The 21,348-nt window shown below is 52.2% G+C and overlaps 1 protein-coding gene across 1 annotated transcript in view; it reads right to left on the bottom strand.

Annotated features, from left to right (window-relative positions):
• The window catches only part of SPTB (spectrin beta, erythrocytic), a 130,893-nt gene that overhangs the window by 25,368 nt on the left and 84,177 nt on the right, over positions 1–21,348 (bottom strand). Inside the window, exons 11-23 of the mRNA XM_070797705.1 lie at positions 20,543–20,701; positions 19,245–19,547; positions 18,069–18,219; positions 16,635–17,505; positions 15,472–15,609; positions 9,662–10,418; positions 8,838–9,040; positions 8,650–8,740; positions 7,274–7,420; positions 6,198–6,461; positions 5,613–5,819; positions 5,097–5,186; positions 1,536–1,814 (exon numbers count right to left, since the gene is read on the bottom strand). Of these exons, the coding sequence (XP_070653806.1) occupies positions 1,536–1,814; positions 5,097–5,186; positions 5,613–5,819; positions 6,198–6,461; positions 7,274–7,420; positions 8,650–8,740; positions 8,838–9,040; positions 9,662–10,418; positions 15,472–15,609; positions 16,635–17,505; positions 18,069–18,219; positions 19,245–19,547; positions 20,543–20,701 (3,660 nt within the window). The remainder of the gene's footprint in view (positions 1–1,535; positions 1,815–5,096; positions 5,187–5,612; positions 5,820–6,197; positions 6,462–7,273; positions 7,421–8,649; positions 8,741–8,837; positions 9,041–9,661; positions 10,419–15,471; positions 15,610–16,634; positions 17,506–18,068; positions 18,220–19,244; positions 19,548–20,542; positions 20,702–21,348) is intronic.

The following is a 21,348-nucleotide window of genomic DNA, read 5'->3' on the forward strand; positions in this document are numbered from 1 at the left end:
AGGGCACAAGCTCATTTCATCCAGGTCACAGCCCAGCTCCAGGAGGTGCCCGAGATTCGGGAGGGCCAGGCTTGCGGGACACCCCAGGAGCGCTGTGCGGTCTCTTCCTGCTACTCCCGGTGCCCGGCAATGCCCGCATCCTACCTTCCTTTCGACGCCCTCAATTCTTACCTGACATCCACCCTCCCAGGCCCTGGTCCAACCTTTCTCCTCATGAAAACTTCCTGTATCACCCCAGCTTTTAGAGATCCCCTAACCTCACCTCTCACACCCTCCCACCACAGTACATCTGCATAGAACCCCTGACACACAAAAAAACGTGAAGAACTCTTGGGTTAGAGCAAATCTAACTAGAAAGCTGAGCGCCTAAGAATTGATGCTTTTGAACTGTGGTGTTGGAGAAGACTCTTGAGAGTCCCTTGGACTGCAAGGAGATCCAACCAGTCCATTCTAAAGGAGATCAGCCCTGGGTGTTCTTTGGAAGGGATGATGCTAAAGCTGAAACTCCAGTACTTTGGCCACCTCATGCAAAGAGTTGACTCATTGGAAAAGACTGTGATGCTGGGAGGGATTGGGGGCAGGAGGAGAAGGGGACAACAGAGGATGAGATGGCTGGAAGGCATCACTGACTCGAAGGATGTGAGTTTGAGTGAACTCCAGGAGATGGTGATGGACAGGGAGGCCTGGCATGCTGCATGCTGCGATTCATGGGGTCGCAAAGAGTTGGACACAACTGAGCGACTGAACTGAATGGAACTGAACATCTGAGAAACTAGAAGCAATATAGGAGTAGGTAGAGGAATTAGTAAGAAATGCTACATGGTTAAATGTATAATGTGAAAGTGATTTGATATAGATACACACACTAAAATTCACAGCCAACTTCAGAAGGTCCATCTAGTCAAGGCTATGGTTTTTCCAGTAGTCATGTATGGATGTGAGTTAGACTATAAAGAAACCTGAGCGCCGAAAAATTGATGCTTTTGAACTGTGGTGTTGGAGAAGATTCTTGAGAGTCCCTTGGACTGCAAGGAGATCCAACCAGTCCAGCCTAAAGGAGATCAGTCCTGGGTGTTCACTGGAGGGACTGATGTTGAAGCTGAAACTCCAATGCTTTGGCCACCTGATGCGGAGAGCTGACTCATTTGAAAAGACCCTGATGCTGGGAAAGATTGAGGGCAGGAGGAGAAGGGGATGACAGAGAATGAGATGGTTGGATGGCATCACCGACTCAATGGACAGGAGTTTGGGTGGACTCTGGGAGTTGGTGATGGACAGGGAGACCTGGCGTGCTGTGGTTCGTGGGGTTGCAAAGAGTTGGACACGACTGAGCGACTGAACAGGGCACCCGGCTGGAGTACATGCATCATACGTTCTCAAGAGGAGGGGTGTCCTGAAGGCACCTGGACCCCTGCCCACTGCCCTCACTCCTCACACACCTGGCCTTCCAGGTGCCCCCCTGACAGCCTTCCTCCCCCCTGGCTCTTCTTCTCAGCTGGTTTTGGTTCCCAACCCTGGACCCTGCCCGAGCCGACCTGGGGGTTCTCGTCGGAGAAGACATAGAACTTCTGTTCGCCGATCCAGGCCTCAGCCTCGCCCGCGTCCAGGTAGTACTGCTGGGCCTCGCTGGCCTCCCGCAGGTGCTGCAGCCGGCTGGCCGCTGCCTCCCGCAGTGTGTCCCATGAGCCTTGCAGCTTCCCCAGGCGCTCCTCCACATCCTGGCAGTCAATCTCGGCCGCTGCCACCAGCTGCTGCCCTCTGTACAGCACGTCCTCCACCCGGGGCGTGTGGCCCAAGATCTCGTTCTGCAGCGTCTGTGGCCAGAGGGGAAGGGCTCAGGGGCTGAAGGCTCAGGGGCTGGCCTTCCCACCATGCAGGGCAGCGCAGGGCCCCTCCCGGGCACCTCTCGCCCCGAACCACTTAGGGAAGCTTGAGCAGAGCGGGTGGCCGTAAAAACGGCCTGTGACCATGTGCCCAGTGCAGTGCTGGGTCCACCCACCCTCCTCTCACCCTCCCGTGAGCTTCTGAGATAAACACTGGAGGCCAACACAGAGCGGTTAAAGTCCCTGTGGGCTTTGAGTGACAGGGTGGGATTTGAACACGGCTCTCTTGGATCCCAGAGCCGGAGCTCCTGACGGCTCCCTATTCCTGTTTCAGTAGAGCTCGATTTCAGCACAGCTCGATTTGCTGTGCATGGTGGAGGAGAGGAAAATGACTTTTGTTTGTTTGTTTGTTTGTTTTTGGAAAACGACTCTTAAATGGCCTTCTGGGATCTGATTTTAGCAACTTTTACTCTGTATAAAACAATAGTCAGCAGTTGTTCCTTATTCAGGGTAGGATTTTGTTTTGTTTTCTGTTTCTATTTCTTAAATCTTTTCTGAGCTTTGTATTATTTCCTGCTTGAGACTTCAGTTACCAAAATGGTATTTTCTTCCCACTTTGGTGATGGGCAAGAACAGGATACATGGCCAGTGCTGTGACCGTCAGCATTCAAAATACATGGAACTATCAATACCTGTAAGTCACCTAACTTGTTGAAAGGCACCTTTACACCTGATGCTTGGAATCTCGAGTCAGACAATTTCCTGTGGTCTCTGCAATTGTATGCAAACAACCCAGGGTGTCAGCTTCCACTCACCTGTTTACTTTCCCTGAGATCTATGAACTCTTCAGGTATACTAGAAAGCTATTTCTGTCTCTCTCCTTTGAAGCAAATTCCTTCCTAGGCTTCTGCTCAGTGTGCTTACTTAGGACATCTTGTTCCTTGACTCCATCCATTTAATACCTAGTTATTAAATTATTTCCAAGGTAACAGGCCCAGTTCTAGGGACAATATGGGGACAAGATAAACAAAACCCCTGCCCTCATAAAGTGTACACTCTAGTAGAGGAAGGGTAAACATGTAAATAAATAAATGAACGTAGATAACAGGTGATACAAGGAACAGACACCAAGATGAAGATTGTTCTCCGAGGCGTGGCAGTGGCCACTCTAGCTGGCGGTCCAGGAAGGGTTTTCTGTACAGATAACATCTGAGTGAGACGTGACCGATGAGAGAAAGAAACTCCAGAGATCTGGAGGATGAGTATTGCTGGCAGGGGGACAGAGCCAGTGTCAAGGAAGTCCCTGGAAGGAAACCTTGGTATGGTCCAAAGGACCTGTGTCAAGGAAGCCAGTGTCAAGGAAGTCCCTGGAAGGAAACCTGTATGGTCCAAAGGGCCAGGCAAGGTAGAATACTATGAGGGAGGGTGAAAGGGATAAGACAGAAGATTCAGGGGGAGGTGGGAGCCAGGCCAGGCTGGACAGTGCTTCTTAACCCTGGTTGAACATTGAATTACTGGGGGAAACTAGACATAGATAGGGCCACCCCATCCCCAGAGATCCTAATGAGTTGATCTGAGATGGGGCCCAGGCACTCGTATGTCTAAAGGTTTCCCTTGGGTGATTCTAATGTGCAGCTAGAGTTGAGAACCCTTCATGAGGCACCTTGCAGGTTGGGTTCTAGTCACAGTGATGGCCATTAGAGCAGTGGTTCTCAAAGTGGGGTTCCAGGCCAACAGCATCAGCATCACCTAGGATCTTAATAGAAACGCAAGTTATCAGGCTCTGCTCCCAGAGTATGCTGCAGAGGATCTAGGGTGGAGCCCGGTCAAGTGTGTTTTAACAGGCCCTCTGGGTGAGTCTGATGCACACGGACTACTGCAATAGAAGGAATGATAAAATGGAATTTCAGCTTTAGTGGGGCTAGCCTAAAATCATCTTTACTGGAGCAGCCACGCTCACCCAAGAGATTGTCTTTCCCTTCATGTTAAGGGGAACCCCATCCATATTATTCTTGCCCTTCTCCTGAAATAGCCATATTCAGCCCAGGGAGGTGAAAATCATTTGGCAATAACTCTGAGACTAAAGTTTTGAGTGTTGAAAGGACCAGAGGTGGCTCATTTTATAGTAGAGGAAACTGAAGCCTCAAGGATACTGTCTTCTGCCAGCCTTCCCCCTTTAACTGGAGGCTGATGTGTTAGTGGAACCCCTATCTCTACCACTTTCTAGTTTGGGTACCTACATGCTGCCACTGGAGCCTCAGTGCCATGATCATGCCAACTGGAAGCAAAGAGTTAGAGGGAGGTTTCAAGAAACCACTTTTAGTATAATTAATTCATGCCCTGGCACAGTTTCTGGGTTCTGTGGGCAGATGTTGGCTGCTGACATTTTTGGAAGAAGTAAGTACTGTCTGCCATGACCTTCCTTTCCCAAGTTGCTGCAGTACCGACTGTCACTCTGGGACATTCTGCTCTTCTCTAAGTTCCCAGATTCTCCCTGATCGACACTGCAGCTGCCCCCCGCTTCCTGAGCCAGAGAGCAAACCAGGCAGGAGGGACTCCAACTAAGAGCAGGGGTACAGTCAGCCCCTGGCCAGACTGCATGGTCAGACCACAAACCCATACCACTGGCCTTCCCAGAGGACGCAGGCTTCCCTGCAGCCCTGACAGAGGACGAGCATCCGCTTGCTTCCAGGCTTCTGACCAACGCCACAGAAGTTCCCAATCAGGCCTAAAACAGCAGAACAGCCAATGGATGTTTGTTCCTATGGCTCAGAGTCCAAGTTTAGTGGCTTCCTCTAAATGAAGCGGGGGTTAGAGCCCCACAAGCATCCTCATGTGTTTCAGAGAGTAGAAGCCTACTTGCCCTGAGGAGACCTAACAGGCCAAGCTTAGCCCTGAAAAAGGGACAAAGCAGTGACAGGAGAGACACCAGGAGCTATGAGCCTCCTCTCAGGGAGGCAACGGAATACAGAAGCTGCAAAGCACGTGAAACCCCAGGCCAGGGCCTCCAGGTCCTATACTCACCTGTGCCCTGCATGGCCCCAAAGTCCAAAGCACCTGGACTCCTCATTCCTGTTCACCAACCCCCATGGTTCCCCTAGAATTCTCTCTGCTATCACCAAAGCTGCAGGAGAATACAGACTGGGAACCCTGAAACTGTCAACAAGAATAGTAGTCTGTAATCTGCTGCTGGGGCTTTGCGTCGTCAGAGCTGGGCCTTCTTGCCTGAGGAGTGGTGGGGGCAGGAGGGACTGAACAGGTAGCAGGACTCACCTGATTCTTCTTCATGAAGAGCTGCACGGTTTGCAGGTTAGTGCCATAGTCAGTCGACTGGGCCAGAGGCAGCCTCTCCTCCACCCAGAGCTGCGGAGACCAGAGGGCAGGAGAGAGCTGATGACAACCACAGCCACCCTTCCATCACTCACCACGGGTCAGACACAGCTCTGCCTACTGTGTCCCTCCTGTTCCTCCCAACACCCCATCAGTGTTTTGTAAAAGGGGGGCATTCTGATACTCTGAACCAAGGTTCCAAGTAACTTGCTCCTGGTCACTTCAAGGCGGGTGGCAACATTGCTGGATCTCGAGCCCAAGTCTGTCTGGCCCCTAAGGTCCACGAGAGAGCCACCCTTCAAAGGGCACTGGTTTACTTTTATGTTTAATGTAATCATTACAAGCACCCTATGAAATGAGGTGGTGAGATGACCAGGCGACTCCTGCCAAGAACTGCCCTGGGCAGCAGCCAGCCACTCCGATGACAGCTGGGGAAGGGGGGCCGCTGTGCCCACTCACGGTCTCATCCTCTAAGTCCCGGCTGATCTGCAGCTTGGCTCTGGATGATTCCAGCTGCTTCTTCCTCCTCCCCAAGGGCTCCAGAAGGTCCAGGAACCGCTTCTCAATGCTCAGGGCTTCATCCCCCGCCTCCTCTCCCAGCGAGGGCATCTGGGCAAACAGCTCCTCCAGCTCCTCCTTGCGCACATTCACTTGGTCCTCCACACGCTGGGACATGAGAGGATGGTGTCGGCACCGGGCCTGGCACCTGGCAAGCCCCCCTCCTCCTCATCGTCCACGTCCCACCAATCCTCCAAGGCCTGGCTTGCACTCAGCCTTCCCCAGGGAGTCTTCTTGGATTGCCCCCACCTCACCTTTTGCTTCTCTGAGCACCTATGCCACACTTCTTATGCACACTTTTATCACCCTGGCTGGATCCGTCCCTGTCTTACCCGCCACAGAGGGTAGGAGCTGGGTTATAAACTGGGAGACATGATAAAAGCCAGCCTAGCTAAGGGAACAGGATGGTATTCCCTTTCAGGTTGCAGATTTGCTGCCAAGACTCCCTCCATGCCAACGGCCCCAGTCTGCAACCCGTTCACTCGCCTTCAGCTTAGCCAGCATCCTGTTGACACTGGTCAGGTCCTTGCCCAGGTCGTCTGACTGCAGCTGGTCCTCCATGGCCCGGATCCACTTGTTGAGGTCGGCCTGGGTTTGCGAGCGCAGGTCGGAGCTCCTGGCAGCTGACAGGTGCTGTGCCATGTCTTGTGTGTTGGCCTGAAGCTCGTCCCAGAGCTGGTGCAGGGCTTCCAGCTTCTGCGAGACCAGGACCGCAAACTGGGGCTTCTCTTCCATCAGCTGCTTTCCTTCCTGTGTGGGGAAGGAGAAATGTTCACCCTACGGTGTTGGAGAGGACCCTTGGAGAGTCACCTTGCTCCAGGTGGTTGCCAAGGGCTAACTGAGGGGAGGTCGGTGAGGCAATGGATCTGTCTAGAACTTGGGTGAGGCTTAGCTGAAAAACTCTGTACCTCCAGAGTTATTTGCACCAGAAACTGAGGCATGTGGAGGTTAAGGAGTCAGGCAGCCTGGCTTGGAGCCTGTACACTTAACTACGATGGACACAAACTAGTGTGGCTCCCAGGCCTGCTTTTTCCGCATAGCGACAGGAGCAAGAGGCTCCTCTTTCTCCTCTCTTTCTCTTCCCAGGCCTGACTCCAGCCATATTTTTGACTTGGGCCCCTGGACAAGCTTGTCACAGACAGGACCTCTGCTATGAATGACAACTCCCTGGTGGTTCTGCTCATCCAAACAATGAGGGTCAGTAGTCCCTGGCCCACTCTGCTCATCTCACAGATCCCCCTGCCTCTGGGCAGGACATCCTGGTGAGGATGATGGATGGCAGACAAGAGATTACTGCCCTCCTGGTACTGGATGCACAGGCTCATGTTCTTAGTGTACTGGACTGTCCCGAGACTCAAGTGACCCACAGGAGGCACCCATTCTGTGCAGGCTTAACAACATCGGATTATCAGGAGTTCCAAGGTTTAACCACTACTTGGAGGAGTTTTTCACATCCAGGTTCTATACTGCTCAGCAAGCTCCGGGCCAGTGCCTGTGCCCCATGCTCAGCTCCACTCAAGGAAGCATCCCCAAGCAGAGACCCCATAACTTGCTCTGCTCACCGCGTCAATGTTCTCCAGCCACCCCTGGTGGGAAGCCAGCTCTGCCACGAATGCCTGGTGCTTTAGCCATTTGTTATGAAGGTTTCGAGCTTCATCATAGGAGACATCCTGAGATGTTAGCAGCTTGTCATTGATCCAGAGAGTGAGCTGTGGGCAGAAAGAATGGGATCCATGGTCCCTGAGTGTCCCCCTTTGGCCAGGGGCTCATGGATGAACCTGCTGCCCACCTCTGGCTGCAGAAGAAGAAGGCCAAGGGGAGGAAATATGAACACAACAGAGTACTCCCCTCTGACTCAGGATCCCTAACTCCCAGGACAGGAGACTTAACCTGCGTAGTCTCAGGGCTGAAACACAGGCTCCACTGTGTCTTCCCCTCTAGAGCACGTGCAGTACGACACCAGGATATTCACACTTCTCTCCACATTTCCAGGACCAAGGACAGGGCCTGGCCTATAGCAGTAGCTCAACATGAGTTTACTGAATGGTGGGTTAAACCCACCCTTTGGCAGTAGGGTGAAAAAAATATTTGAGGACAAAGCCAAGGGCGGATCCTATAATAACAGTGAAGGAAGAACTTTTGAGTCTCTCATGTTTCCAAGATGTCCTGGCATTACACCAAGCTTGGCTTGTACCAAGGGCAGAGGTGGGTGACTACGAAGTCATTTGAGTTGAGAGCAAAGGGGTATGAGGATGGAAGCAACAAAAATGTCAGGGGAAGCCCCATTCCACTTGGAAGCACTGTTCATGGAGAGACCTAGGAGTGCAGGGTAAAGATTTTCCTGGACAGCTCACCCCAGGCTGAGTGAAGAACTTCTGATTCAGCGGTTCTCCAACCGAAAAGCTTGTTGAGAATGCTGCTCTCTATCTTACCCCCTAAGTTCTGATTCATCTGGGCCCAACTGGGGCCCAGAAGTCTGAGTTTAACTAGAGCCAGGACCAGCTCCATAATTTGCAGGGCCTGGTGTAAAATGGAAATATTCAAAGTCATTAAGAATTGCAAGCCGGCAACAGCAGAGTATTAAACCAAACAGGAGGCCCTTGTACATACCGGGCCCTGTGTGTACAATCATGCAAAGGTCGCATGATTTTCAGGCCAACCCTGACCAGGGCCCTAGGTGATTCTAATACAGATAGTCCTCGGGGCACTTTTTGAGAAATCTTGTCCCAGACTTGACAAATTAAAAGATATCTTTACAGATTTGAAAAAAAAATCGTGAAACCAGATTCTAGAAGATGAAAGACTTAAGCCGTTATGAGCCCAGAGCTCTCTGCTTGTGGAATCCAGACTCCTGAGTTAGAAAGGACTTCCCACCTCCAGGGCACCATGCTTCTAGAGGGAATCTCCTGCAAAGTGGCCAGCCTGGCTGGAGCCTTACCTCCTGGCAGTTCTGCAGGAAGTTCTGGAGCTCCAGGTTGTCTTTCAGAAGGTCCGAGGCCTCTTGGGCCTTCTCGTTGTTCTTCCTGTGCCTACAAGGAAAGCCGGAACCACAAGTCACGAGGGTGCTATGTACTGCACCACTACCCTACCTGGCTCCGGCCCCCTGACCCTCGGGGCAGAGAGTACCTGTCCTCAATCAGCTGCACCTTCTCCTTGATCTTGTCTGAGTAGAGGTTCCCCTCAGCTACCAGCTTGTTTCCAGAGTCCACAGGACTCAAAACCTTATCCCGGTTGTTCTCCATAGACACCAAGAAATCCTCAAACTTCCGGATCCCGGCCTCTGCAGCTTCTAGGGAGTCTGGGGGCTCCAAGTGAGCCAGGGTATATTCCTGTCGAAGCAAGTTTCCAGACAAGGCATGGAGGTGAGGAGGTGGAGGAGAGGGCCCTTGCCAGGCAGGAGCACCATGTGCAGCCATGCAGGTTACAGTGTGAATGGCGCCCCCTGCAGTTGTGGAAGGAGGAAGGTCCCTGAGTCCTGTTCTCTGCCCCTGCCCAGGGCACCTGATGAGTAGGGTACCCAAACCAGATGGAAGGATAGCCATCCAGGGAAAAATTCTTCTCTGAAGGCAAGAAGAGAAGGGGATAACAGAAGATGAGATGGTTGGATGGCACTGCTAACTCAATGCACATGAGTCTGAGCAAACTCCAGGAGACGGTGAAGGACAGGGAAGCCTTGTATGCTGCAGTCCATGGGGTCACCAAGATTCAGATGTGACTGAGCGACTGAACAGCAACAACAAGCCTCTAACTGGCCCAAGAATAAGACACAGTTTGGGACACGGGACTGGAAAGGGCATGTGATAAGGAACAAAGAGGACTGTCCCCTGAACTAGAGAGAAACTAAGAAAAGCACAGTGTGATCCCTGAGCCCCATAGCACGTCCGCAGGCTTATAACCTACAAATTCTCTTGCCTTGAGAGATGCCCCCAGCTCCCAGTGCCTCTCCCTACCTGGTTGCTGAGGATGGCCTCAGCCTGCTTGGCATCTTTCTGGAACTCCTGGAAGCCGAGGCACTGGGTGAGGGCCTGGCTGCGGCTCTCCCACATCCGGCTCAGGGCATCCCAGCCCTTTTCTAGGCCGTCTAGCCGCTGGCCCAGGAGCAGGTACTCTGGGTCCGTCTGGCCATGGGTCACCTTCTCCCCGGACACCCTGACTTTCTGGTAGCTTTCCTGGTGCCTGTCGATGTCGTCCTTGATGGCCGCGTGCTGCTGCAGGAGCTGCTCGGCCTCCGGGAGGGACTCGGGCATGTCCTTGGAGGCCACATCCTTCTGGGTCGTGGATAGCCAGGCCTGGAAGGCATCCAGATCCTGCAGGAAGGCCTGCAGCTGGCTGGCTTCCCCCAGGGAGGCCTCCTGGCTCTTCAAGGCCTGCATTAGGCCCTGCCACAGCTCCTCCACGTATGCCTGCCTCTGCTCAATGTCCTCCTTCAGCTCAGGGTGTGACGCCATCAACTGCTGTGACTCCCGCTCCAGCGTGCCCAGACGGGCCTGGATGGCAGCCACATCACGCTCCAGCCCCGACAACTTGCGCTGGATGGCAATGACCCCCGCCAGGTCCCGACCCAGGTCCTTTGTGGACTCCACCACCTTCGTCTTGTCCGCGATCCACTTGCCAGTCTCCTCGCAGTCCACACAGTAGTTGTGGACCCGGAGGGCCGAGTCCACGGCCTCCCGCCGTTCGGACACCATGGTCTGGAAGTCCTGCCACCTGCCGAGGGAGACGGGAGTCAGACAGCCTCTTCCTTCACCTTTCCCACAGGGTGTCCCTTCCAGATTTCCCACCAGAGTCTCCCCTGATAGAACCTGCACAGTGAAAAAAGAGTCATCTCTCCAACCAACTGTGATGCGTCAGTTCATCCAGTTTTACTCAAGACAACAGAACTGCCAGAGCTTTCCATTAGCAGGAGGTGAGCTGTGATGTTATTACAACCATCAATAAAGCAACATGATGCTCTGCATGTAAGCTCTATATGTAGTTGAAATTCAGGCAAACATACAATTTCCCAGAGTTTTTGAAATGCAAGCATATCTCGTTTTATTCAGCTTTGCTTTCCTGTACTTCACAGATACTATGGGGCTTTTGTTTTTCTTTTCTTTTATGATTCGAGGATCTGTAGCAATCCTTTGTTGAAACATCTATCAGTGCCATTTTTGCAACCTCTGCTCACTTCATGTCTCTCATAGTTTGGTAATTACTGCAATATTTCAAACTCTCTCATTATTATACTTGTACGGTGCTCTGTGGGCAGTGAACTTTGACATTACTATTGCAAAAAGGTTATGACTCACTGAAGGCTCAGAGGATGGGCATTTTTTAGCAATAAAGTATTTTTAAATTAATGTTTGTACCTTGTTTTCCTAGGCATAATGATGTTGCACACTTAGTAGCCTACAGTATTTTTTGTAAACAACTTTTATATGCACTGGGAACTCCCCAAATTTGTGTGTGACTCATTTTATTTTGACATTGATATTTTGATATTTGATTATTGGGCTGGTCTGCAACTGAACCCACATTATTTCTGAGGTATGCCTATACTGAAAATAATTGGAAACACCCCATTATCAACATAAGAAAGCTTTATGACACAGGATCCCAGCTGCCCCAGAGGAACCACACAAATGTCTAAGATCATGTTCCAAGTGCCCAGGGCCTAAGGAAAGCCAGCATGGCTGTCAAAGAAAAGAGTCGTAGTGAAGAGAAGGAAGAAGAGGAGGAAGGGGGAAGGAGAAGTTGGGATTGAAATGAAAACATCTTAACCTTCATGTGCTGTGTGGAATGAACCTGGGGAGTGTGCAAAAGATGGCCAGATGTCCTGCAACTGGTGTGCAGCCCACAGTAAACCTCTTCTAAAGAGCCGCTCAGTAGTCTGGGCACACCACCAGGGACACCTCCCCTGGACCTGGGTTTGCTCATCCTGCATCACTGTGACCCGGAAGCACACGAGAGTACGCTGTACGTGCAGTCACTAACTGAGTTCATCTCTCTTGATTACCCACAACATATAAGCATTATGAAGAGCTTTGGGAACATACGGTCATAGCCAGACTTTGTTCTGGCTTTGTGCCTTAGGGAATAATAGTCATAGCCAGACTTTGCTCCATGGAGTGTATGAGTTAGACAGAAAGTACGATAAACTCATCAAACAACAATAATATAAAGTACGACGTACATAGCACACACCAGGCAGAAAGGACTAAGGGAGCTGTGAGGAGCAGGAGGGGTGGTAAGAGCAGGTCTCACGGTGGTCATCTGAGCTGTGCTTCAGTGAACACATCACCAGCAGTGAGCTATTTAAGGATGGGGCCCTGAGTCACTCATCTTTGAAGCCCAGGCACCTGGGGATGGAGGTAGAGGGAGGAGGCAGATGGAATGGGTAGAGTGCACTGTGGGCATTCCCAGGGTGACCTCAGTCTCGGGGTGGAAGACAGGTCTGCAAAGCAGTGGGAAGAGGGCTGGGAAGGATCGGGAGTTCCAAGAGAGAGAGGAGGACGAGCCCAGAGAAAGGATGGGAAATGCCAGGAAAGAGGGAAGAAGAATCCAGAGGTAAGGCCCCTGATCTCTGGGGAGTTTTGTGCCTGTAACACGGATGCTGCTGAGGCTGGATGTTAAGGGAAAGGGGCTGGAGGTTCCCCCCAAGGTGGTCTGAAACTACTGTGAAAGGAAAGCGAGGTGCCCCCGGGCTGGGAAGCTTCCCAGCCCCATCCAGAAGCCACAGGAGACCATTTGGCAGTGCCCCTAGGAAGGAGGCTCCATGGTGACTTTCCAGGCTTTTCTTGATTTGGCCTCACTGCAGCCACCAGGCAGGGGCCACAGAGGGGACAGGGTGACGTTCGGGTCTCGTCTGCTTCCCAAACCCACCTTCCCCTCCCCTGCACCGTCTCCAAAAGGGGGGACGTTGTTAGAGCTGCTCTAGGCAGCACTGGCCAGGCCATTCAGGAGTCCAGGTGTGGTCCTGGGCCCAAGATATTACAAGATAATATTGGTCAACCAGAATGTGTATGGTGGGAGGTAATCACATATTTGGTAAGTGCTTGAGTGACTCAGGTGTGCTGCTGCTAAGTCACTTCAGTCGTGTCCGACTCGGTGCGACCCCATAGACGGCAGCCCACTAGACTCCTCTGTCCCTGGGATTCTCCAGGCAAGAACACTGGAGTGGGTTGCCACTGCCTTCTCCCAGGTGTGCTGAGCCTGGCACATTTCCGTTCTGTCCTCAGTTACGCTCGGTGTTACATCACACAAACATCACGTATGTGTCTTGTGCCACTGTTCTAGGCTCCGGGGATAGAACCACGAATGAAGTAAAGTGCTCCCATTCAAATGGGCAGAGGCAAGTGAGTGCTTACTCCATCAAGTGGTGACAAGTACAATGGAGAAAAGTTAAGCACCAGTCCCTGGTGGTCCAGTGGTTAAGACTCTGCACTTGTAATGCAGGGGGCGCTGCTTCAATACCAGGTTGGGAGACTAATATCTCACATGCTACGTGGTGTGACCAAAAACCCCCAAATAAACAGTTTTAAAAAATCCAATTTAAAGGGGGAAAAAGGGGGGGACTTCCCTGGTGATCTAGTGATTGAGAATCTGCCTGCCAATGCAGGGGACATGGGCTCACTTTCTAGTCCAGGAAGATTGCACATGCTGCGGGGCATCTAAGCCCTTTTTCTGTAACTTCTAAGGCCTGTGGGTGGCAACTACTGAAGCCCACATGCCTAAAGCCTGGGCTCCACAAGAGAAGCCACTGCAATGAGAAGCCCGCACAGTGCAATTAGAGAGTAACCCCTGCTCGCTGCAACTAGGGAGTAGATCCCAGTCGTTGCAACTACAGAAAGCCTGCATGCAGCAATGAAGACCCAGCGCAGCCAAAAATAAATGAATAAACAATTTTTAAAAATCTTTAAAAGGAAGCAAGAAAATGGGATTGAGGCAGAGGAACTGGATGGGAAGGAGGAGATGATACTGTGAATGGGGTGGTCAGTGTAAACTGCACCAAGAAGAGGACATGTGACCTGAGGTCTGAGTAACATGTGGGAGTGAGGATACCTGCGAAAAGAATATTCCCAACAGAGGGAGCCTCAGACAATAAAATCTTGGCACTCAGAGCTGTGGACGCTATATGCTGTGGACACTATATAAGATACCGTGGGCATTGTACAAGATACTGTGGCCGCTATAAGATACTGCTCTTTATTCATTTACAGTCTAGTAGAAAACTTCTTCAAAGATGAAAGTAATTATAATAAAAGGTAGAGTGTGAAACTCTACATCAGTCAAGGAAAGATACTTTTTCATCCTAGAAACTGTGAAGGAGAAAAACCTGTACTGGCCTGAAAACAAGCACGGTTTAGACCATATTGTTGGAGGAGGATGGACCCTGTATGGAGAACGGCACCCACAAGGAGGCAGGACGGTGGGTGCAGGTGAAGGAGGACAGCTGTCTTTAGAAACAGTTGAAGAGCTATCACGTGGAAGAAGAATTCGAGTAAGTTTCAATATCTCTAACAGGCAGAGCCAGAACCGATGTATACAAATTTCAAGGAGGCAGATTTCCACTCACGATGAGAACCGACTTTTAACAAAAGGGACTGACCGCAAGTGGGGTGGGCTACATGGGGAGGAAGCGTTTGTGCAGGATGCGGGCTGCCTGGGAAATGTGGCTCAGGAAGCTTCCAATTCTGACGTAATGGAAAGCCATTTTACCTTTTCAGGCCTCTAAGGATGGCAAGTACCTTGGTGTATTCCACTTAGGACAGTGCATGGCTTAGGGGTCTGTAACAGCATTCTCTGACTGTAGCTCCTCAAAGCAGCAGATTACTGGCTGACAAGTTCCTCCTGTCTGTCTCGCACGCACACACACACACACACACACACGCGCATCACTGTTACCTCCAAGCCTAAAGAACTGGAGGTATCCCCCTCCTTGGCATAAACCTCAGCTGGCAGAGGACCCTCCTGAACTACAGCCCCCTTCTTTGGATGCTGAGACAATCTGGTGGCTCCCAAGTATCAGGAGGTTACCCCTTGCCTCCTCTTAAGCCCCCTGTGCTGCTCCTTTTCTTTACAGCCAAGTCTTCCCTAACCCCACTTCCGGGGTTGCCTCAGGCAGAGCAGGGCTCAGGCACAAGTGTGGGGCAATGGATTGGGGCAGTGGCGAGGCAGTGAGCATGGAGCTGTGCATGTAAAGCCCAGGGCACCGAACGGAACACAGGTGCATGCGTTGTCCTGGTGTGGCAATTACATCCTAAGCAGTCCCTCTCCAAAGGCTCCTTAGGGCCTGTCTTTCCTTCTGGCCATGACGTGTGCTCAAGACTTCTTGCTAATTCTCCTCTTCATTCAAGCCAGTCTCATTATCAATGCTGCATTCTGGCACAAGCAGGAGCTTTCTTTTATGGACAGTACTTAAGAGCTCTCAGAAAGCAATCTTCCCTGCTTAAGAACGTCCGGGGAAATGTGGCCTAAGAACCACATGGCCTGATTCTAACTGTGGATGCACTCAGGGCATTCCTCCATTGCTCAGCACACACCCATTCCAGGCACAGCACTGCAGCTCTGTGAACACATCTCTCTCCCTGGGCTGGTCACCACCCAGGTCCCTCCTCCCTGAGGCTATAGCTCCAGGGTCAGAAGGAGACCAAGGCAGATGGAGGCAGGAACTCTGAGGGTACAAACTTGGCATGCATAGCAGGCCTCCTGACTTCCGGGCCACACCTGACAGATGTGCCAGAAAAGAAGCCCCCGTCTCCAAGCCCTCCCCACATCCCACCTGGTGTTCAGGCGGTCCTGGTACTTCTTCACTTCTGCACTGCGTGGGTGGTTACTCTCTACCAGGCTGTTGGCAGCAAGGTTCACGCCATCAATCTGAGTCATCAACGTCTTCATTTCCTGGTCCAAGATGTCAAACCTGATGTGGACAGAGAAAATGAGGATTGCTAAGGCAGCGGTGGCTTTTGCTTTCTGCCACGCTCTTGCTTTCTCCTTCCACCTCCTTCCACCAGGTAAGAGGGGAGAAAGGAGAAAGGTGTGCTGACACTCCCTCTTTTCTGGTTCATGGGTCCAGTTTCATGGTTTAGCATTTCCTGGATGAGGCTAGGAGAGACCTGGTTACTTCTACAGGCCAGTGCCTCAACAGAGATGGAGGAAAAATGAGGTGTGGGCGGTGTTGATGGCCACAGAAAGCACCTGCCACACCTCCACTGGCCCAGCTGCTGCTCATGAACACGGTTCCACTGCTTCCACCCGAAGGATACCTCCCCAGTCAGGTGCTCCGTCCCTGGGGAGAAGGGCGCGCTGCTGAGGCTGTGGGCATCCTGTGTTATGAAAGCTGACCCCTCTGAGATAAGAGCCCAGGTCCATCCAGCATCAGCATGGGACCACCGGGACAGGATCAAGGAGTGGCCTCTTTCTCTCAGCTCCTTGGATTCTGTACTCAGGATGCTGGGGACAAGCCTTGCCATGCTGGAATGCTGATGGAACTCAAATACTGCAAATGAGAGTGGCCTTGGACTGACAGTTTACAAACTGGTCTCTGAGGCCCCTGTGGGTTCATGTGGTTTAGGGACTGCCACCAAAAGACAGAGCTTATGGGCTCTAGCCTCTCACCTCCCCCTTAATCATGTCCCCTCCGCTTTCCTCTGTGTTACATATCAGGGGTTCCATATACAATTCATTTGAACAAAGGCTGTTGTCACTGAAAAGTCATTGAACACTTGGACTAGAAAGAGCCCCTTTGGGAAAGGCCCCGGGGGGGGCTGGTGTGAAGTACCCAAAGCCACAGAGCCAGATGAGAACTCGTGACTCCTGGTGCCTGGCCTCTGGGACCAAGGGCATCCGATAGCTTCTCAGAGAGGGCCTTGCCGATCTGGAGGCTGTTTGGGGACTAGGAGTGCAGACTGTAGGGGGTGGTGAGAGGGGAGGGCCAGCTCTGACCTGTGCTGCACGACCTCCAGGTCCTCCAGCGTGTCCGGGATCTCCATCTGGGCCAGCCACTTCCCCTTCTCGCCCATCCACAGCTCACAGGCATCTGTCTCCCCAAACACCGTGTACAGGTCCAGGGCATCCTGCAGCCTCTGCTGCCGCATGTCCGCCTGGGCCACCACCTGCTGGTAGAGATCCCGGAGGGCCTGCAGCCGGTTGGTCACATCTGGGGAATCCTGGAACCCTTGGGGGAAGGCCTGCGCCTGCTGTTCCAGGTGCTCCATCACTCCGCGGCTCTCCTCCAGCTCCTCCAGGAAGTCCTTGTGCTTTTTCCCCAGGGCCCGTGTGGCCCCTTCATCGTGCCCCACGTCTTCCCCTGAGAGCAGCCGGTGGGCATCCTGTAGCCAGGCCTTCAGATCATCTGCATCACCCTGGAACTGGAAGAAGTTCTCAGTGTCCTGGAGGTTTTTCTTGCAAAAGGCAGCCAGGTCCTTCAGCTCGTTCCACTGGTCAGACACCTTCTTGATCCGGACCTCAATCTGCTCGTGCCCAAACTGCTTGCGTGCCACCATGCCCTCAGCCTCCCGGAAGATCTGGTCCAGGTGGGCATCCAGCCCGCGCAGCTCATCCTCAAAGGCTTTGTGCTTACGCTGCAGGATGAGCACGCTGGTCAGGTCCTTGCCATAGTCCAGGGAGGAGTAAATCTGCTCCTTCTCCTTGATCCAGCTCTCGGCCTCATCCATCTCCCAGAAGAACTTACAGAGCTGCTTGGACTGCTCCAGCTGGGCCTTGCGCCCAGCTGCCGTGTTGCTCAGCTCCTCGAAGCACTGTTCCAGGTGGCTGACACGATCCTGGATGACCTGGGGGTCACAAGGCTGGTACCCTGGATGGCATGGGAAGAGGAAGGACAAAGGGGACAAGGGCTTCATCATCTCTGGGCAAGCTTCAGATCTAGAACCACACCACCTAGAACCTGCCATCTCACTGGGGCTTTGGGACCGGATGCATGGGGTCTCAGGTGCTCAGAGGATAGGCTTTTAATTGGTTCTTAATAATGAGTTTCCACTAAAACTCCAGGAATAAGAGAGGTTAAAAGTTGGATCAGCTCTCAGTAGAAATGCAAAATGTGAAATTATTTTTAAAAAGACCCAGGCATTAATTTCTAGATGATTCTTCTGAGAGGCAGCAGGGGTCACCTATTTAAGACCTGAGCTAGCCAAAAGGATGAAAGACGAAGGATGCCTTCTTGGTGCTTACACACCTTTCTGATAATAGATGACTGAAGCAGTCGCCTACTCTCTGGAGAATTTTGCTCTCCCTCAAACTTCTTTCTGGTACCACGTGTTGGTGAAAGAGGCAGAATTCTACGGCTAGATTTATCCACCCTGGGGTGCTGGAGTGCTGGGCCAGAGGCCTCAACAGAAAAACCTCAACCCGCAGCCTTACCTGGCCCCTCAGTGAACTGCAGGGTGGCTGTGGTGATGGCCTTCACTTTGTCCCCTTGGATGGCAATGTCAGCCTCCATCAGCTTGTGTTTCTGTAGCAAGTCCTCGACCTCCAACAAGTGTTTCCCAAACTCAGCAGACAAGAGGTGAGCCTGGCGAAGAGGACAGACAGGGCAGAGGGAGTAAGGAAAGGTGAAGAGACCCTCATGCTGGGAGAATAACCTTCCTAAGAGAGGGTCCGTGGCACTGGGGACCAGGATGTCAGATGCAGCTGGAAAATGCAGCTGCTCAATGGGAAAGAGGCTACAGAGCAGGAGTTCCCACTGGGGGTGCCCATCAGAATCATCCAGGGAGCATCTTTCAAGAGATCAAGTCCTATACTCAGTCTGCCCACGTGTGCCCCAGGGGTGGGACCTGGGTGTACATATTTTAAGAAAGTTCCACGGGGGACTTTCCTCACGGTCCAGAGGTTAAGACTTCACCTTTCGTGCAGGGGATATGGGTTTGTTCCCTATCGGGGAGCTAAGATCCTACATGCCTCAGGGCCAAAAAAAACAGAACACTGCAACAAATTCAATACAGACTTTAAAAATGGCCTATATCTTCAGGATGGGGAACACATGTACACCCATGGCTGATTCATGTGAATGTATGGCAAAAACCACCACAATATTGTAAAGTAATTAGCCTCCAATTAAAATTAAAAAAAAAGAAAAAAAAAAGATATAAAAAAAGGCCTATATCAGAAAAATCTTAAAAAAAAAAAAAAAAAAGGAAAGAAAGCCCCAGTCAGTCTGCTGTGAGTCTTCAGTTGAGAGCCACTGTGATAGCAGGAGAGGAGACTCAGACTTCCCAGTGGCCCTGGATGCCAAGGTCTGGATGCCAACTAGAGTCAGATCGTGATTACTCAGAGCCCGATTCTCCAGGCTCCTGAGGGAGGTCTGTCTCATCCAGGCCCTGCAGGCCGGCACCTGTGTAACTATGAACCCCAGATTTCTTGATCACCGGGGATACAGCAGACAGGAGCAGAGCGAGCCAAGCTGCTGAGAGACAGATGCCATCAGACACTCTGCTGCCTTAGATGCTCTGCTCTGACTCGGGCGTGGGGCTGGGAGGTGCCTAGGAAGCACAGCTCGCTGAAGCCCCAGGTGGAGGGGGTGGGGGTGCCCAGGCCCACCTTGATCCCGTCCATCCAGTCAATGCTGTGCAGCATGTCCTGGAAGAGCTTCTGCAGGTCCAGCGTCTTCTCCAGCCTCTGGCGCCGGGCCTGCAGCAGCTCCTGCAGGTAGTCCCACAGGCGCAGGATGTTGTCCTTGCGGGCCATGATGCGCTTCTGGTCATGGTAGTTCTCCCGCTCCAGCTCCTGGGCCAAGTCCTCCAGGGCCCGCACCCGCTCCTCATAGGCGGCCGTGTCTGTCTCGATGGCCTCGTGCTTCTTCTTGGCAGCCTCCACTGCTGCCAGGTCGTACCCGAAGTTATCCTGTCCCCCAGGGAGAAAAACAGGCAGTTTGGTTAGGGTCCCCTTGGTTGGTCCCCAAGCACAGAGAAATGGCAGGTCTTTTAGGAGCAACTTCTGCAGGAGAAAGCCCTTCTGCCATCTTTTTCAGCCTACCTTATCAGAGACAAGTTCCAAAGACTAAAGGTCTCACGAGAACCTTGGCAAAAAGCTCGTGATTTTACTCACTGGGCCATCCATGTGATGACTATCACTAACAGAGCTCTTTCCCACCTGCTGGCACTCACCACCCTGCCTGGAGAGGACCTGTTCTGGGCAGGAAGGGGCTTCTTACTGGAAACCCTGCAGCTGCACACAGAGGGCTTGCCCTATGCTCTCTGGGGCGCCTGCACACTCTCCAGTTCTTTCAGAATGCTTGCTTCCCCCTTCTAGATGGAATTTAATTTGATGCCAAGATCCAGGTGGGAAGGGACAGATGCTCTCATGGAGAATCAGTCCTGGGGTCAGTTTTTAGCTAGTGAAATGTGACACAGTCCTCAAGGCCAGAGTCCAAGGGGTGTCTGACACTCACAAGGTGCACAGCTTCCATCGCATCCCCAGAGGACCCCTGAAATATCAACTTGAACTCTGGCTCTGGGTGATGCTCCTGGCTCATGGGGGATAACTTTTGGGGCCATTTTTGGATTGTGTGGCTCTTTCTTAAAATGAGACTTAATAGGGAATTCCCTGGAGGTCCAGTGGATAAGACTCCACGCTTCTAATGCAGGGGGCCCAGGTTCGATCCCTGGAGGGGAACTAAGATCCCACATGCTGCCACTAAGCCCATGCACTGCAATGAAGACCCAGTGCAGCCAAAAAATAAATAATTAAAAAGTGAGACTTAGTCGATCTGGGAGAGTTCCTTTTCAGATATCAATCCCGACCCACCCAATCACAGGGAGCAGGGCTGCAAGGCCTGTGGAGAGGCTTGTCCCGCTCTGCCCGCCCCACCGTCTGCAGCCCCACGTGCACCCCACTACCTGGGCCACGAGGCGCTGGTTTTCGTTGAGCCACGTCTCTCTCATGGCAGCTTTTCTGTCAAAGCGCCGGGCCAGCTGCTCCAGCTTCTCCTGCCGGATGAGCTCATCCCTCAGGGCCAGTTCCCGCCGGTACTCAGCTTCCTCCAGGCTTTCCCAGGCCTGCGCGGGGAGGGGCAGATGAGAGCTCTTGGGATTTGGGGGTCCCATCCCGACTCTTTCACCAGTACTGAGTGATTTGAGGAATCTAGACAGAACCCAGCCTTCAGGTTTTCCTGTTTAAGCCAACTGAAGATTCAGGGAGCACTGATCATGACCTCCCAGTCCCCTCTTCCCCTAAACTGGCCTTCCCGTAAGTCAGTGTTGGTTTCATATAGTGTTATTGCCTCTGTGGGTGCTCAGTAAATTCCTATTGAGTAAATGGCCACCACCATTCCACCGGAATTTCCAGGCAGTGGTAGGCCTCCAAATCTCCAAAGTGTCACAAGGCATTCGCCTTCATTAAAAGTAGTCGATATTCCCTAAAAGCCCTCCAGGTTCTATAGAGAATAGGCTATAAACTGGACTCTGGGCATCTGAAGAGGGGACTGCACAGGTGGACAGTGGGTAGAGCCAGACCTCTCAGTGCCAGGCTTGGATAGTACCCTCAACAGCCAGCTGGTCATTATTGACAGCACAGAGAGTGGCTTGGCTTAACCCTGCCCAGGAACCATTCCCTATGCCCTCATTAGGAGAAGCTCAGTTAACCCACTGGCAAGCCTGCTGAATCCCCATTCTCATGGCATTTGAGCTGGAACTGTGTAGCCACT

The sequence above is a fragment of the Bos indicus genome, chromosome 10 (assembly GCF_029378745.1).
Source record: "Bos indicus isolate NIAB-ARS_2022 breed Sahiwal x Tharparkar chromosome 10, NIAB-ARS_B.indTharparkar_mat_pri_1.0, whole genome shotgun sequence".
In the NCBI taxonomy this organism is placed as follows: domain Eukaryota; kingdom Metazoa; phylum Chordata; class Mammalia; order Artiodactyla; family Bovidae; genus Bos; species Bos indicus.